Source organism: Salvia hispanica, chromosome 2, assembly GCF_029641045.1.
Source record: "Salvia hispanica isolate PSC_SH4W2 chromosome 2, Shi_PSC_v1, whole genome shotgun sequence".
NCBI lineage: Eukaryota > Viridiplantae > Streptophyta > Magnoliopsida > Lamiales > Lamiaceae > Salvia > Salvia hispanica.
Genome location: NC_142693.1, coordinates 36,019,679 through 36,037,297, shown reverse-complemented (window position 1 = coordinate 36,037,297; position 17,619 = coordinate 36,019,679). Strand labels below are relative to the sequence as shown.

At 34.4% G+C, this 17,619-nt stretch overlaps 3 protein-coding genes across 3 annotated transcripts; 2 read left to right on the top strand and 1 right to left on the bottom strand.

Moving 5' to 3' along the window:
* On the top strand, positions 1-2,130 carry LOC125205128 (polygalacturonase 1 beta-like protein 2). Its single transcript, XM_048103944.2, has 2 exons — positions 1-146; positions 234-2,130. Exons 1-2 carry the CDS (start codon positions 42-44, stop codon positions 2,034-2,036), a joined length of 1,908 nt encoding a protein of 635 aa, XP_047959901.2. The 5' UTR covers positions 1-41; the 3' UTR covers positions 2,037-2,130.
* A 7,026-nt stretch (positions 2,131-9,156) lies between these two features.
* Positions 9,157-12,470, top strand: LOC125201151 (serine/threonine-protein kinase 52-like). Its single transcript, XM_048099113.2, has 6 exons — positions 9,157-9,690; positions 11,073-11,194; positions 11,333-11,529; positions 11,621-11,795; positions 11,879-12,013; positions 12,093-12,470. The coding sequence occupies exons 1-6, from the start codon at positions 9,399-9,401 to the stop codon at positions 12,297-12,299; spliced, it is 1,128 nt and encodes a 375-aa protein (XP_047955070.1). The 5' UTR covers positions 9,157-9,398; the 3' UTR covers positions 12,300-12,470.
* A 2,801-nt stretch (positions 12,471-15,271) lies between these two features.
* On the bottom strand, positions 15,272-16,655 carry LOC125201152 (bidirectional sugar transporter SWEET5-like). Its single transcript, XM_048099114.1, has 6 exons — positions 16,545-16,655; positions 16,430-16,466; positions 16,127-16,346; positions 15,889-16,050; positions 15,684-15,803; positions 15,272-15,604 (listed from the first exon to the last, which is right to left on the bottom strand). Exons 1-6 carry the CDS (start codon positions 16,588-16,590, stop codon positions 15,464-15,466), a joined length of 726 nt encoding a protein of 241 aa, XP_047955071.1. The 5' UTR covers positions 16,591-16,655; the 3' UTR covers positions 15,272-15,463.
* Positions 16,656-17,619: the final 964 nt, after the last annotated feature.

Genomic DNA, 17,619 nt, shown 5'->3' with positions numbered 1-17,619 from the left:
GTGTGGTGCCAAGAATCTACACATATGTTTCCCCTATAATAATGCCCTCTCCCATCTCCAAACAAACCACCCCTCTCTCTCTATTGAAAATGGACAGAGAAAGAGCCAACACCATTTTCTTGTTCTTATTACTCTCATGTTGCAGAGTAAGCCTTCTTCTTCCTTGTTTTTAGCCTGCATTATATTGTATCTATTTCTTGTCTTTTTATTACAAGATTTTCTATTTATGGCAGGTTTACTCAAATGTGATAACAAAGGAAAATCCATTCACAGCCAAAGCCTCAGCAATTAGGTATTGGAATGCCCACATTTCAAGCAAAATCCCCCAATCTCCTTTTCTACTATCAAAAGCCTCGCCGCTATCATCGGTGGAATCGGCGTTCTTCGCCAAACTCGCGGCGGAGAAAGGCCTCTCCGCCCACCTCGCCGCCTTCTGCGCCGCCGCGGACCTCTTCTGCCTTTTTGAATCAAAGGCCGCGGCGGTGGGAGAGAACCACCGCAGCGACGCCGACTTCGCCTTCTACAACAACAAGCACTTCTCCAACTACGGCGGCGCCCGCCTCGGCGGCGCCGACCAGTTCAAGAACTACTCCGACGGCGTCAACTTCGCCACCGGCTCCTTCTCCCGCTACAGCCGGAGCTCCACCGGCCACCGCGAGGGCTTCGCCAGCTACGCCGACGACGGCAACGTTGCAACCTCCAATTTCACCTCCTACGGCGGCGCCGCCACCGGCGGCGGCGGCGATTTCAAAACCTACATGCCGCGCGTCAACGTCCCCGACCTCCGGTTCGCGTCGTACGACGCCGACGCCAACGGGCACAAGCTCACATTCTCGAGCTACGCCGACGACACGAACTCCGGCAGCCAGGGATTCACCAGCTACGCCAAGAACGGCAACCACGCGCCGCTCGATTTCTCGAGCTACGGCGACACGTCAAACGTCGTCGGATCGACCTTCACCGGCTACGGCGAGGTCGCCAACTCCGCCAACGACACATTCAAGGCCTACACCACCAACGCCAACAACCCCACCAACACCTTCAAGAAATACGGCGCCGGCGGCAACGGCGGCGCCGACTCCTTCTCCAGCTACCGCGATTCCGCCAATGCCGGTGCCGACTCCTTCCAATCCTACGGCCGCGATTCGAGCTCGGAGAAGACGAATTTCTTAAACTACGGGAAATCGTTCAATGTCGGGACCGACGTGTTCAAGGAGTACGGAAAGGGCACGTTGGATCAGACCGTCGGATTCAAGATTTATGGCGCCAACACCACATTCAAAGATTACGCAAAAAAGGGTGTCACCTTCGCCGGCTACACTAAGCCAGAAGCTAACAAAGGCGCTGATCGGGAGGCAAAGCCTTCCAAAAATGGGGTGGAAGAAGGGAAGTTCTTTAGGGAAAGCATGTTGCAAAAGGGGAAAGTATTGAGAATGCCCAATATTCGAGATTGGATGCCTAAGAGGTCGTTTTTGCCCCGGCCCATTTTGTCGAAATTGCCAATTTCGTCGCTAGACGACCTCAAACGGACTTTTAACGCGGGCGAAAACTCCACTATGGAGCACGTCCTAGCCAATGCTCAGGCTGAGTGCGTGCGCGCACCCAGCCCTGGCGAGACAAAGTCATGTGTTGCCTCAATTGAGGACATGATTGACTTTGCTGTCTCGGTACTGGGTGATGACGTGGTGGTCCGGGCGACCGAGACGGTCGAGGGGTCCGGGCGGGAAGTGATGATTGGGGAGGTGAAGGGAGTGAATGGTGGGAGAGTGACAAAATCGGTGTCTTGCCATCAAAGCTTGTATCCGTACTTGCTCTACTATTGTCACTCGGTTCCTAAAGTGAGGGTGTATGAGGTGGATATTCTTGAAGTGGAGAGTAAGGCAAGGATTAATCATGGGACTGCCATCTGTCACTTGGACACGTCTACGTGGAGTCCAGGTCACGGTGCTTTCTTGGCATTGGGGTCGGGACCGGGACAGATCGAGGTTTGTCATTGGATTTTTGAGAATGACATGACTTGGACCATTTCGGATTAATTGATGTATTTTTATTTTTTGTTTAACAAAATGTTTGCTTTTGTGTGTTTGGGGATAACTTCTTGATAATGGACTCTTTGATACTTTTTTATTAGTTGTTTTTGTTTTATTTTTTAAAGTATATCATATGTTGATACAAAATCGTAATATCTCCAAAGTTCAGAAAATACGCGCAAGTTAGAGTACCTATTAATGATTATCTACTAGTACTTAAACTTGAAATAATCAATGTTAAATTATTCATTTACTGTAAGTTAGTATTATAAAGCGATAATACTAATAATTATTCCTTAATTTGTAATGATTGATTAAATGACATTGTTTTGGCCAAGTCTTGTGCTCCGCAAAATATCGCTTCTCTTGCCGACGGCTATGTCAATGTAGGAAATACACTCCTTAGGCATATCAACTTTTGCTTTGGTGATGTCAAGTAGCATACAAATTCATAAATTTAGAGCTTGTGTTTAGTTTACTATACCATATGGGTCATATTCTTTTTTCAGAACGTCGAAGGTAATTGTGTTGTTTATTTTGGCAAAAAATATTACTACCATCTTCTTTTCTATTTTACTTTTTTATTTCTTTAATACTTTAATTCTTATTTTCTTTTTATAGATTTCATTTTTTAATACAAATTTCTTAAACATCGTGACAAAAGAGATGCTTCAATTAATTTGGGACGAATAAGTATAACTATTATGTTATGAATGATCACAACATAGTTTTATAGACCGCTACTCTAATTAGTACTAGAAGAATATACTGATAAATGAGATGATGTATGTACCTTTATGTTGCACTATGATTACGCATCATAGCACAGGTAAACCACTAGTCCTAGATGCCCATAATCTGTCAATGCACATAGTATATACTCCACATATTTATTTATAATTTGGTAGTGAAATATGGAGTAGTGTTTATGTGCAGACATGCAATCTCATGCCAAACTGCGCGTGTTGTTTTGCTTGCTGTTTTTGCAGCAAAAGATGAAAAGATAAAAGTGGACATTATTAAATTATACCATAAAGATCAAATATTAGAATATGATCTTGCATGCCTTTGAGTGCACCAAAAGAAACGAAACCGAATAATTGAGCTTTCTACTATTTTCACCACAGAAATCATGGGCAAAAGCAAAACATTTTATAATCAAGTTTTGAACATGTGAAATATTGTTCTTTTAATTTTTAATAATGTTTCAGCTTATTTTTATTATCTTCTTATCATTACACCATAACTAATAAATTATGCTAAAAGTTGCTCAATAATAGTTCCACTAAGATCAAACTGACGATGGCTTGGATATAAATATATTGTTTTCTAATCGCTCTTATTGTATAAATTTTGGTTGTCATGTATTTAGCCGCTCTACGTTCAATTATTATAAAACGCGGCCTTTAAATTTATGTTTATTTAACTATAAAAAAAAAATATTTTGATTTATATATATAGTAGTTTTATTAATCTTCATTCACGTATTTATATGTAGATATATCAACTACATTCCCTCTAATTAGCCGATCTCCAACTATTTATATCAATTCTAATTTATTTTTGGTATACGTTTCATCAAAAAATAATTTTACTTCAACTATTTACATAAAATTCAAATTTTACATTATTTTTAAGTATATGTCTCACAAAATTTTTGCAGTATACCCATATTTAGCGTTGCTTCGTACTAGAAAAATGCAAAATGGATTTAGTTTTGCGTTATGGTTAGAGAAGTTTTCTACATTATATAACCAAACTTATTTATGCATATATAACATCAAATTGAATTAAAATGAAATTAAGTAGTACATGTTTGACTGGTTTATGTGAATTTTAGTTTTCATTTCAATTCAAGTTCTGGCGCCTATATATGGATAAAAAACTTTGAAACAAGAAAAGTGATTCAAAATGATTATTTGCCAGCATTGCATTGCTTTGGTTGAAGAGGGCTTCTTTTTTGGTTTGATAAAATGAGAACTTTTGTAGTACTACTATTGTTTTTTCTGCAAAAAGTAATATGCATACATAATCAAACTGGCTTATGTTTTAAGTTATCAAGAGAGTCTCTTTTCAAGAGCAGCTTTTGTTCCATTTTCTTTTAAAGAAACTTATAATATTATTCTCTGGAAATTCAGCAATGCTGTCGCACTTGTCCTTTATAAGAGACTAGAAAATCAATTATTTGGTTTTTTATTCTGTTGTATTGTATCCATAATACTAACTCTATTTTATGTACCTAATACAACATTGCATGTCTTGCAAATTGTTAATTATAAATATATTGCCATCTCTTTTTTTTGCACAAAAAGATCTTATCCATGACGTGATCAATTCAACCTGTGTATTTGCGTCTAAAATATTTAATTTAATACATTATCAGATCGATCAACTTTTACATAGTATATATTTTTTTATTTAGTTTTTTATGAATAATAAAAATTCTAGAAAGTATCTTCTCATACTCTTAGTTTGGCTTGTTGTTGTAGAATGTAATTTTATTTTAAATACTCAAATATGCCACATGCAACGTAGAACATATGGTAGTCCAAATCTTCATGCCAAAGGCTTCTGGTTGATTTGGAAGACAAAGTAAAATGCTCCATTGCTCGCATAAAAATATCCAAAGGCTAGACAAAATCTTAACAGCTAGCCTAAAAAGTGTGTCTTCAGTGTTGAGGCAGCCTTGAAACAAAAATCAAAATTGAATTAGTTCTAGTAGTTCATAGTCATTATATGCAAACACATTGTACACAACTTAATTCAAAGACATGAAGAGAGAAAGATAGTACTACTAATAGTAATACCAATGTTCTCGATATTTATTTAATAATTTATGGTCCATTAGGCCCAAACTGTTTATCTCCAGACAACTTGTTGAAATTCATGGACCGTGCACTTGGGGAGTATAATCTTTTTGGGCTTAATGAAGATGAAATTAGATTGGTTTCAAACTCTATATGATGGAATCAGGATGCCCAGCTGTACACGTAGTAAGGGCTGTGTGATAAGGGTGTTTTTTCTTATCAGACGTCCGGCAGCATTTAATCTCGGCAGCCAGGATTCCTCTCCTCTCATTCAAGATCTCCACCTTTACTTTTTAGTTTGTCTAACTCAACATGTCCACTTTCTATATTTAGAAATAAATTCTCTCTCCTATCTGCTTTTTAAAATATTCAATTATTTTCTTTCTATTTATTCCACTTAACAACTCATCTTAAAAATCTTGTGACATTTAAGAATGTGAATATTTTTAATGAAATGGAGGAAGTACAGACTAAATAATAATATATGAGAGATATGCTTGAATTACTGTGTTTCAAAATATAAGTAAATCAATAAAAGAAAATGAAAAAGGAGATAAAATGAATTGGGAAACATACCTACGTTAGATTCTAAGTTGGTCATTTGCGGTGAGATGCAAAGATTGTTAAATATTAATACGACTCATTTAACAAATTAACAATAATTTATTAAAATTAACTAAACAAGTCTTTTGCTCATACTTTGATAATTCTGCTGGCATATTGATCCATGTACACCACCACTAGCATTGCCCCGCCGCAACATTTGACAATATATACTGTTAATAATTTTGGCCGATTTGTTAGTTATTTTATTTTTGCGGTTTCGACCTTCTATGTTTTTAAAACCATTTTGTAATGGATTTAAATTTTAATTATGCAATTAAAGATTTGTATCAAATTTTATTATTACTATGCATCCAATTGAAATAAATATAAAATGAAAGATTAATAGCATTAAATATAAATGAATAAAAATAAAGTGATAAGAATAAATACCTAATGTATGGTATAGACAACGTGACCAATGAATAGGTCTTGTGTACTAAAATAGATGCCTTTAATAGAATTTGTGAATTATAGGTGGAAATCGGAATTACAACAAAATTCGAGCAAGTGGTGCATGAAGATTTCCTTACGTACAAGTACAACTTGGTACATGCAATTAATTCTTGTCGGTGCAAACGCGGAAACTACAACTTTATCAAATTTGCATTTTCAGATCTTACACAATTTTGCCATGTGTTTTCTTGGACATGTCGATAAAAAATACTATTCGAATTATTTGATTTGCAATGAATTAAGTTTTGCTTTATTTTGTACTTCTTACTAGTACTATTTTTATTCGAATGTTAAGGGCTGCTTGTTCTTGGAGTACTAAAATAAATAAATTGTTAAGCATGTTTTAACAAACAATAACTTTTCTATACATCGTTAATTCGTTATCTCTGATTAAACACTCTCCATCAATAGAGAATGAGTGGGCCCAATCCAATTGCAGAAGACTAATTAGCCCAAACGTCTGTTTTTTTTTCATTGTGGGCCACATATATTTCGGGCTATAAAAGCTTACTTCTTAAAACACTAACTTTTCAATATTTATTTTAATCTTTATTATAGTACTCAAATTCTATTTTCATACACATCATACTTTCTTCTTGGGGAAACAAAAATCATACTTGGATAGGCTTCACATGGTAAATCTTTTAGTTCCAAATCAAGTGTCATTTTCAGGAGTACAAGGCTAAAAACTAGAAGCCAAATGAAGAATAGGCCTCACATGCAGATTGAAGGCATATTTCTCAGTGTGTTTATGAGTTTATCCAATTAAATGATCTAATCCGTGACGCCTTTTCTACGTCACATTTGATCAGGCCAGCCTACAAAATTTGCAAAGAACCAAAAAAGATTAATGAGTTAATCAAACAATGTCACAATTATTTGTCACCATCGATCCCAACTATATGTCACATAATTATAGCATAACCTTATTATACTTGTAGAATTCCTTTTCAATTATTGGCTTCTTTTTCTAACTCAACATGATTATAGCTTTGGAATAATAATGATAAAAGGTGTCGCATGTATTATTTTTATTTTTATAATGCAATTATCCAGCCAATCAGCAGTGCTCAATAATTAAGGACGGTGTAATCAAATCAGCATTAGCTTAATTATAAATAAAACATTATGTGGTGAGAGGCCTTGACTTTTATCAACACCCATAATTATTCGGATTGTTTAAACTTAACTATTTACTAAATTTATTCATTCTTAGTTTTTGGATTTTATGTCACATTATCTAGACGTGTCAGAATTGTTAACCACCTTCAAAATTTTCTACTACATGTCACGTATTTAATTGACCATACTTATAATATATACATATATTCATGTTTCTTGTGATTATCTTGTGCCTTCGAATATACTACTAGTATTACTTAAGGTAGAATATACTTATATAATCAGAAATTTCTTTTCAATAGTGATAAGTTAATGTTTTATTAGATAACAATAAATTAAACAGGACTATTGGCACAGTAATTCAATAAAAATACCATTTATTTTGCCTTTTTCTCTTTTAAGAAGGAAAATAAAATAGCCATTTTTATGTAACTGTCACTAATTGGTAGATTTAGTCATGAAGGCAATGGGCTGAATACTATCATTTTGTCCACATCAGTTATAGTATAGACTCAAATGCAATGCATTTATAATTACGATATCTATCCAGATTTGATAAATATCAAATGCAATGCATTTACAATTTCACGATTATATATCCAGATTTGACAATATTTGTCACTCGTTGCGGGAATTAAGCATGAAATTTGTGCCCCAATCAAAATAATTCTAGATATTTTATGGCATTGTTCGATTTGTTAGATAATACAACCAATATTAAATTAGTAGGTGATAAAGTAAAAAAAACAAAAATTAAGTCAGCATTGATTTGAGTGTATTATTTGATAGATAAAATAAAAACTAGATTATTACATTTATCTCACTATTATTAAAAATTGATTTTTTTTATTAAAATTAAATAATCTCATTTAGGCCTATTTATTTCTATAAAGTATGCATCAAAATTTAATTAATGAATTACATATCGATTAGGGTTTTCCTCCACCATTGCATCCATCAAGGTGCCTCCCCGAATGTTAATGTCCACACATCGACACACACACTACATAACACACGCACATATAAATCATAACTTATAGAATTGACACACATGCATACACACAACACAAAGGTGGAAGAAGCGAGAGATATGGAGCATTGTTGTTGACCGTTGCAACCCACACATTGGCACACACCACACAAAATCAACGTGCGGGCGCACACACAAATCAACATATATATACATAATCGACTCACAACAAGAGGAAGGGTAGGAACGTCGTCTCATACATCGACACACACCACGCAGAATTAACAATTACACACACACACATAGCTCGGCACTCGTACACATAATCAACACACACACACAAGGAAGAGTGGTGAGGGTGCATGGCGGTGCAGCCAAGGGGTCGAAGATGGGGTAAGACTTAAAAGTGAATTAAAAGTATTCCCTCGTCCCACTTAAGATGTCCACCTTTTCATTTTTTAGTTTGTCTTACTCAAGATACTCAAGATGTTCACTATCTATATTTAGAAATAAATCTCTCTCTCCTCTTCTCCTAGTTAAAATATTCAATTACTTTTGGTCTCTAACTCTCCATTAACTCCATCTAACAACTTCTTCTAAAATCTCGTACCACTCAAAAATGTGGATATCTTGAATGAGACAGAGAGAGTACTATAATGCTAAGAGAAACAAAATCAATGCATGTCGTATTTTAGTTGATGAACCAAATTTATTTATTTTATCTTAGTAACTAAACATGGGATTACAGTACACTATTGAGCGAAGCTAATATTGGCTAGTAGTTCGTCGGTAATTAAGAATGGATAATATTTCATTGATAAATAAATTCGCCGGCAATACGTGTGCTATGTATAGTGATAGTGGAAATGGAAATGGAAGAGGCCCTCCGAGCATGGATCCGACCACTAAATCTTTCGACTAGTTGATCGATCATATGTTAAGACAAGTTTTGTGAACAATTTTGATACACGTATAACATATGATGACAGCCAAGTACAATATCATTTCATGTGTGTGTTGATGAATCTAGGAAGAGATGATGAAAAATAAAATGTGTAAAATATATTTATACATAAATGGATTGTAGTCGTACCATCAAGTAGGATTTGAATGAGAAAAAACAGAAGGGTATGTGGGTCATATACACACGTTGTCTTGAGGCAATTCCATGTGCCCACATGGCGCTGCTCTCTCATCATTCACACACATATTTACTCTTCTTCTCCTTCTTCCTCTTCTTCCCTCTCCACTAATCAATCCCATTCCTATTCCTCTCCCACCATAAAACAAGTCAACAATAACATCCAACTTATACTAATATATACCCAAGATTTGATTTTTATGTACCTATCTCTCTCTATGTAGTGAGTTTACACACACACACACACACACACAACGCGCAGTGGAGAAATGGAGAAGGCCAGTAATGGGTTTGTGAGAGCAGATCAGATAGATTTGAAGAGCTTGGATGAGCAGCTCGAGAGGCATTTGAATAGGGCTCTGACTCTGGAGAAGAGCAGGAAGAGTCAAACTCAAGATGATTTCTCCCTCCCCTCCTTCTCCGCCTCCACCGCCGCCGTCGTCAGGAGGCCGAGGCAGGAGTGGGAGATTGACCCTTCTAAGCTGATCATCAAGAGCGTCCTTGCACGTGGCACCTTTGGCACCGTCCACCGTGGCATTTATGACGGCCAAGATGTCGCCGGTCAGTCTCCTATCCTTTTCAATCAACAGATTCCCTTTTTATGAATCCTTTAAAGATGCAAACTTTTTATCCTTTCTCTCATTGTTACCACCGTGGCTGTGCAAAACTGATTCAATTCATATGAAAAAACAAATCTTTTTCTTTAAATAGTAGAAATAGGGAGTGTTGATGCCTCTACACATTTGATTTTGGTCCAAAATTGAATCTTTTTGATGTGTCAGTTTGTAATGTTCCATGTTCTCTTGTGGGATAGCTGCAAGAACTCCGAAGATTTCATCTTTTTCTAGTAATTTTGTTTGGGAGGAATTGCTTTTTTGTGTGTGTGTGTGTGTGTGTGTGTGTGTGTGTGTGTGTGGATTTGAGAAATTGAGTGTCTTCTTATGGAAGCCGTGACTAGTGGCACGGGTTCAGATTGGGGTTGAAGGTGACTGCCATAACTTAAGCTGGTATTTTAGCTTTCATGTGATTCAACCATTTTTTATTTATTTTAATGTTTTGACTTGTGTGTATCTCAGATGATCAGATGAAAAAATAGTTGTTTAGTCTTGGCAAAACAGAGGCCTATTATTTTAACTGTAATGATTAAGTGAGGATGCATTAGTTAATATATTAACTTGTACCTAGAATGCAGGATCTTGGCTTTCTGCTTCAATATAATATAAATTGTGATGCAGTTTGCAGTGATGTTAACTTCAATAACAGTGATCTAGAAACCTGCGTTAGTTAATCTATCATAGATTATGTTTTTGGATTTATTTGCCTTTTGTTGTTTCATGGCATTGCTGTCATAGTTGGTTGGCTTTGGTAATGCAAACTTATTGATTTACTCAAATGTAGAATTGATTAACATTTCTTATGGAAAATGAACAGTTTGAATCAGTGATATCGTCTAATCCCAATGAGGAGTGTTCTAACTATGTTTGGATAAGATAATTAAACTCTAAAAAAGGGACTTAAAAATGAGAAAGCTTCAATGGGTCAAGGGAAAGTTGGGGACCAAGAATGCAACCTTCTATGTTTAGGACCAACCAAACATTATAGCTTTTTCTTTCTTCTAAGGGCCTTTTTTGAGAGTTGATAGTAACATATTTTCCGAATAGCTTGAATCCTATATTTTCAACTAGAACGATACTGTAGTTGGTATTCACTATTGGAGCTAGAAAAAAAAGAAAGCGAAGCTTGAGTACACTGAGGTTTAATATAACCCTCAAGAAATCATGGGATCTGAGTAATGTACAGCTCTTTCATAGTTGGGGTTGATTCGTAGATTCCAGATACAAGTTATCACTCCGCATCTACTACTTCTTTTCCCTGTTGATTCATCATCATTTTGCTGAAGTTTGTGTGGTTATTAATATTTGATAGCCTTATGTGATCCTCAGTTAAACTGCTCGATTGGGGGGAAGAGGGCCACCGGACCGAGGCTGAAATTCAATCCCTAAGAGCAGCTTTCACTCAAGAAGTTGCTGTTTGGCACAAACTCGAGCATCCTAATGTAACAAAGGTCGATCTCCCTTGCTATTTTTCGGCTTATTTTGTTGATATTTGAAAAGCAATCATGTTTAGGTATTTGTGAAAGCTGTAGTCACCCTTGTAGAATCTTCCTGTCACTGGCCTTACATTTTCCAAAATCCTTTTGCAGTTTATAGGTGCAACGATGGGCTCTTCGGGGCTAAACATTCAGACAGAAACTGGCCATATTGGTATGCCTAGTAACATATGTTGTGTCGTTGTGGAATATCTTCCAGGCGGTGCATTGAAAAACTACCTCATAAAGTTCAGGAGAAAGAAGCTCGCGTTTAAAGTTGTTGTGCAAATGGCACTAGATCTCGCTAGAGGGTACTTTCCCCATTCGTATTCGTTTACAGTTCTTACATAATTGTTTCGTGTTTTTTTTTATATCTAGCATGGTCTCGTTTTGGCTTCCTAGGTTAAGTTACCTTCACTCTCAAAAGATTGTTCATAGAGATGTCAAAACAGAGAATATGCTGTTGGACAAGTCGCGAACGGTTAAGATAGCTGATTTTGGAGTGGCTCGCATAGAAGCCTCAAATCCAAACGACATGACAGGGGAGACGGGAACTCTTGGATACATGGCTCCGGAGGTATGAGTGCTTTCCATTTTATTCGTTTGATTTGCTCGTGGAAAATTGGATTCGTAAATGTGAAAAACGATGAACTGCTGCAGGTTCTAAATGGAAACCCTTACAACAGAAAATGCGACGTCTATAGCTTTGGAATCTGTTTGTGGGAGATATACTGTTGCGACATGCCATATCCCGACCTCAGCTTCTCGGAGGTTACATCAGCAGTCGTGCAGCAGGTATTATATTTATAAAACTCCGGCTCAAAACTTTTACGTTTGGCCTTTTGTGTTGGTTGATCGCTCTGTTTGTGGACAGAATTTGAGGCCCGATATACCTAGATGCTGCCCGAGTTCCCTTGCAAACGTAATGAAACGGTGCTGGGATGCAAATCCAGACAAGAGGCCCGAAATGGACGAGGTGGTTGCCATGATAGAGGCCATCGATACGTCTAAAGGGGGTGGAATGATCCCGGTGGACCAGCAACAAGGCTGTCTCTGCTTCCGTACGAAACGAGGTCCGTGAAGAGTTGGATTCAGTTTTCTTGCAACAAGAAGATGAAGAGCAAGAAATGTGTTTGGTAGTTGTGGATATAGACTAACAAGCTTTGCTGCATATTATTTGCATTGTGTAAAGATTTACAAGTATTATTCTTCATCGATATTCTATCAATATTAATTCATTTTATTACTACTATCTTTTTATTTTGTTTACTTATGTTAGTTAATAACTTAAGATTGAGTCGCTCAGTCGGACAGAGTTAGATCAATCGCCCACAGATAAAATAAATTTGAATTTGATGAATCGATAATTTTCACGGGTTTCAGATTTTAAAACTGGAGCTTGTAATTTTCAAATGAGTAGTGATTTAGAGACGTAATGTCTACGAGCCATAATACCATTATGGCATTTTGACATAGATATATTTTTTATTAAGACTACTTTACCCAATATCATATTAAATAGATACAAATCTAATTAAGGAATATTAAATCAAATTAAATATCTTTATCTAAATGCATATTTATTGATTTGATTAGAGATAAGCTACAATCATGCTCGAAACTTTTTATATGTTTACATATCATTTTTTTCATGTTAATTTTATACTATATTATTTATTTAAAAATCATGAATTCAGATAATAAATTAGTTACTATAATGCATACTAAATTATTATTTAATAATAAAATAATTTGATAACTTCATATATTATTATTTTTTTTTCAAATAAATTTTTATCTAATCAGTTGATAATTTAATTATGAGTTATTTTCCTTTTTTTATGTTATACTTTCATAGCCGATTAATTTTATTATTTTTTTTGTTAAATTTCTTATTCAAATTTGAATTGTATGATTAAATAATAGTAGTAGTTATTATGATGAATCATTTATTTGCGTTATCTTTTGTATTTTTGTATTAATTTTTTTAACTTTTATCACATGTAATATTCTTTTTATATTTTGATTGACAAGTACTAGTTAGACTTCGACTCTATAAAATAGGGAGTGTTAGGGTGCCACCACCTCTTAAAATAACACCATTTAATTTCTAGCTAATCATTTGTACACGTGGACGAATAATAAGCTGCCACGTGGCAAAAAAAAATCTGAAAAAGACGGCCATCGATTTCCTACACTATATACAACAATTTTTCTCGGCCAACAATATCCAACACGCTATACAACAATCTATAGATTGTTGTGTAGCGTTTATGATATTGCTGTGTAGCGTTTATAATATTGTTGTATATGTGGTGTCACAGTGTCACTTTAAGAGGTGTTGTCATTTTAACACAAACCCTATAAAATTATGCTTAGAAAATTAACTTTATAATATTTCAAAAATAAAAAATTATTGTATTTTTTAATACGAAAATAATTGGATGAATCAATTTTTCTCATTTTAGATTATTTAATATATCGTACATCAACTAATTATATTAAGAATTAAGAAAATTAAGAATCGTAAGCTCCATTAATAATATCCTTTTTTAGTTAGTAATATTAATATAAGAAAATGAGAAGATTTTAAATATATAGCTTTAAAATGGTAAATATAGGAGTATAGTTAAGAATATGTGATTTTTTTTGTTGAGTTGTAATTCCAGAAATAATAGTAAAAATGAAATGTAAAGAATTAATATTAAAATTTTAAAAATTTTAAAATTAAAATTACGTACTCAATTAGTATTAAAATCAAAACTGCATCTCAAATAATTTTAAAATCAAAATTGCATACTCCAAATTTGTTGCTACATAATATAGTAAAATTTCAATATTTAATAAAGAAAAGTAAATATTAATCATGATCAATACTAGCATTAACAATGATGTAAAAAAATAATAATTTAAAGTTATTTATATTTTGAAATATAATTTAATTTTTCTTGATAAAGTAAATTTAGTAAAGAACTCTATATTTTATAAATAATCAAATTAACCTTATCAAGATCTTAAATAATACTACTTCCATATATAAATAGGGGACAACAAAGTACATATACAAAATTTAAATTTAATTTAAAATTAAATGTAAAATAAAATTACTACTTTAACCTCATTATGTCTCCAAAACATTTTTCTTTTCAAATTCATCCATCCCAAAAAAGAAAATAGTCTTTTTTGTCATTTTAATCTGTCCTACAAAATTATTCTGCATTCATTTTAGAAAAATTATTACTAATAATTAAACAATACTGTACTAACAATGTGAGAATGTGAGTCTCATTATTCATTAACACTACATTACAATCACATTTTTCTCTTTTATTTTACCAATTTCGCATTAAAACCTTAACCTCTCTGAAACCTTTATCTTTAGGGCATAGGGATTATTATATACTGGATGTTTGAATTTGAAATTAGATTCTAATTTTATACCCTATTAATTTAAGTATTAATTGTACACTCAAAATTAATAAATACTAGTATTACTGTTTGGTAGAATAGACATTCATTTCTCCTACACACAAGAAACACACATTGCAATTCCAAACACGAGAATTTGAAATTACAATTTTACATCAAGTATTTAATTTACTAAATAAATAATTTTCGATTGAATTAAAATATTATAATTTTCAATTCAATCACATAAAATTGCAATTACAACATAATTAGAAATCAATTGCCAAACACACCCCGTAACCTTTTAAAAATTGTGTATTTAAAGCATACTAAATTCTGTTATTCGGTGGGTGCGATCGATAAAAAAACTCTCTTATCGGTAAAACTACGTCGTTATAGTAGCAAAACATTATCCTCTTAATTAATTTGTCATTTCAAGTCGGAAAATTTTTGGCGATCATAACTGAAAAGATAAAGGTGATGTGTATTGACGAATTAACTTTTAGAAGTCTTGTAAAAGTTAGTCATGTGTTATTTGATTTGCGGTAATTAACCCAAAATTAATTTAATTCAATTAATTAAGGTGTGATCTTATAAAAAAAAAAGTGTGCTAAACTGAAAACATAAAAGTGGAAAACATATATGTGCAGGGAAAAGAATGAGAGAATTTATATTGATGTACTCATAAGTTATTGTTATTACAGCATAACCACAGGAAACAGTTGTTCATGTGTGGGAAAAACAAATGATAAATGATAAGCAAGAGCAGATCGACGCTCGAGCATTATTGTTGAGCACATCTCTTCTAATTCAAAAGCATCTTCGAAACTCAACTCCTTATGCCTTGTTGTGGCCGTCGTGGAGCTCCAAATCCGATTGCTGTGGGCCTTCGTCTTCATCCCAGTTGGTGGTCTTGTAGTAGTATGCATACAGCCCTAGCTGCACCATTCCGGACATAACTCCCAACCCATTTGGAATCTACACCCCACCAAAACAACTCATCAAAAAACATTCAATGGACTACAATCATAAATTTATATATGATTGATTGACTTACCAAGATGTAGGCATCAAACTTGACTAGAGCGTAGGTGGACCACACCATGCCATTGCAGAGGTTGGCCAATGACAGGTAGAAGGGCAAGTACTTCACACTCTGTGTCTTGATAACTCGTTTCTACAAACATGCATGAATAAATTCTATTGTAATACTTATTAATATACACATAAATAAATAGGCCTAGATTGTGAGAGAAATGTACCATGACGGTCAGGGGAGATGCGTACATCCCGATGTTCATCACGATGCAAATAAGTCCAACGAGCATGGACCTATTTGTGGTGCCATGGAGGCAGAAGAAGGTGATGAACACCACAAAGAAGAATAGAACGGCTTCTCCAGCGAGTACGAGCAACATTGCTCGCTGATTAAATAGGATCAATCAATAAATCAATTAAGTAACCAATAATGAACGAATGACTGAATGAATGAATACGTACGCGTTTAGCCCAGGTGTTGGAGTACATGAAGAAGACGCCAACGTAGAAGGACTCAATCACCAAGCCAATGCCATTGATGGTGATGACTAGGAGGCTGTCGGGATGCACAGCGGGCATGCCATATAAGCACCACATCGCGCAGTTGAGAGCCGTCACAAGATAAGGGTGTGGTTTGAAATGCGACACGGATTTCTCTTGATATATCTTGTGGAATGTTGGACTACATGCATATAATATAATTCCCAATTAATTATCAATATGTATAATTAAATTAATTAAGCATAGCTAGGGTTAGAAAATTACAGTGGGGAAAGGAAAAGGAAGAAGGAGATCACATTTCCTGCAAATGGGATGAATTCATTATACATTAATCCAATAAATTAATATTGAAGAGAAAATTAGGGTTTGAATAACCAACCAATGATCCCCACAGTGGTCCTCAATGCATCTGCATCCATTGCCATTTTAAAGCGCTTATGAGACTAAGATGATTAATGAGCTTTTGTTGTAAGAAACTCTTTGTTGTGAGTGATGGTGATTTGAGTGCAAATGTGAAGACATATTTATATGAAAAATTCGAGTAATCTTCGATGCATTCTGACCATTGAAAATTAGATCTGAACTAACAAACACAACACTTTAATTTCTCCATCGCATGGTGAGGTTTTTCGGGGGAATTGTGGTTCTTATCTATAGTCTTGATTAATATTATTTTCCACTTGTTTTATATATTATGTCAAATTAAATTACTAAATTTACACTGGATTGAGATGAACCGGATCACACTTGTTTACCGTGCATCACATCTGAAATAGTCTTTACATAATTTATTTAAAATATTATAATTGACTAATTAGCTTTGTAAGAACAAAACCACATCTCATATTTAACTTACTGTAACTAACTTTTGAGCATAATTGTCACTATCATTAATCCGAAGCATGCATTAGTTTGCATAATAATTATATGGAGTACTTTTATTGTCAATTTCAATTGTTATAAGTATATTAAGTGAATATATAAATACAGATAATATTTAGTTGCAAAGGATTTATATAATATTGATGTTGATATATAATATAAATATATTTAGATGTGTTACGTGGGTGCATGGAAAAGTAAATGGTAGTAATTGCAAATTGTAAGAGTATTATCTTTACTATACACCAAATTAACTAAATTAATTAGTGCATGATGCAGGCTCGATTAACCCTACTGGTTAGCACACAATTGGAAGGGGTAGGATTAAAGTTGAAAATTTATAACTCGAAAAAAACAAACAACCCAATTCAAATAGCTTGACAATCCGAACAAGTTGGCCTGAATTTAAAAGGGTTGGCCCAATTGATATCACTAGCATGTTGCATGTAGGAATGTATTTACTGGTACGCATGCATAATAATGCACGCAATCTCATGTTATTTAGTTTTAGACAATATACTATTCCATCCGTATTAAAAAAAATAGAAACATTTGAAACGATACGAGTTTTA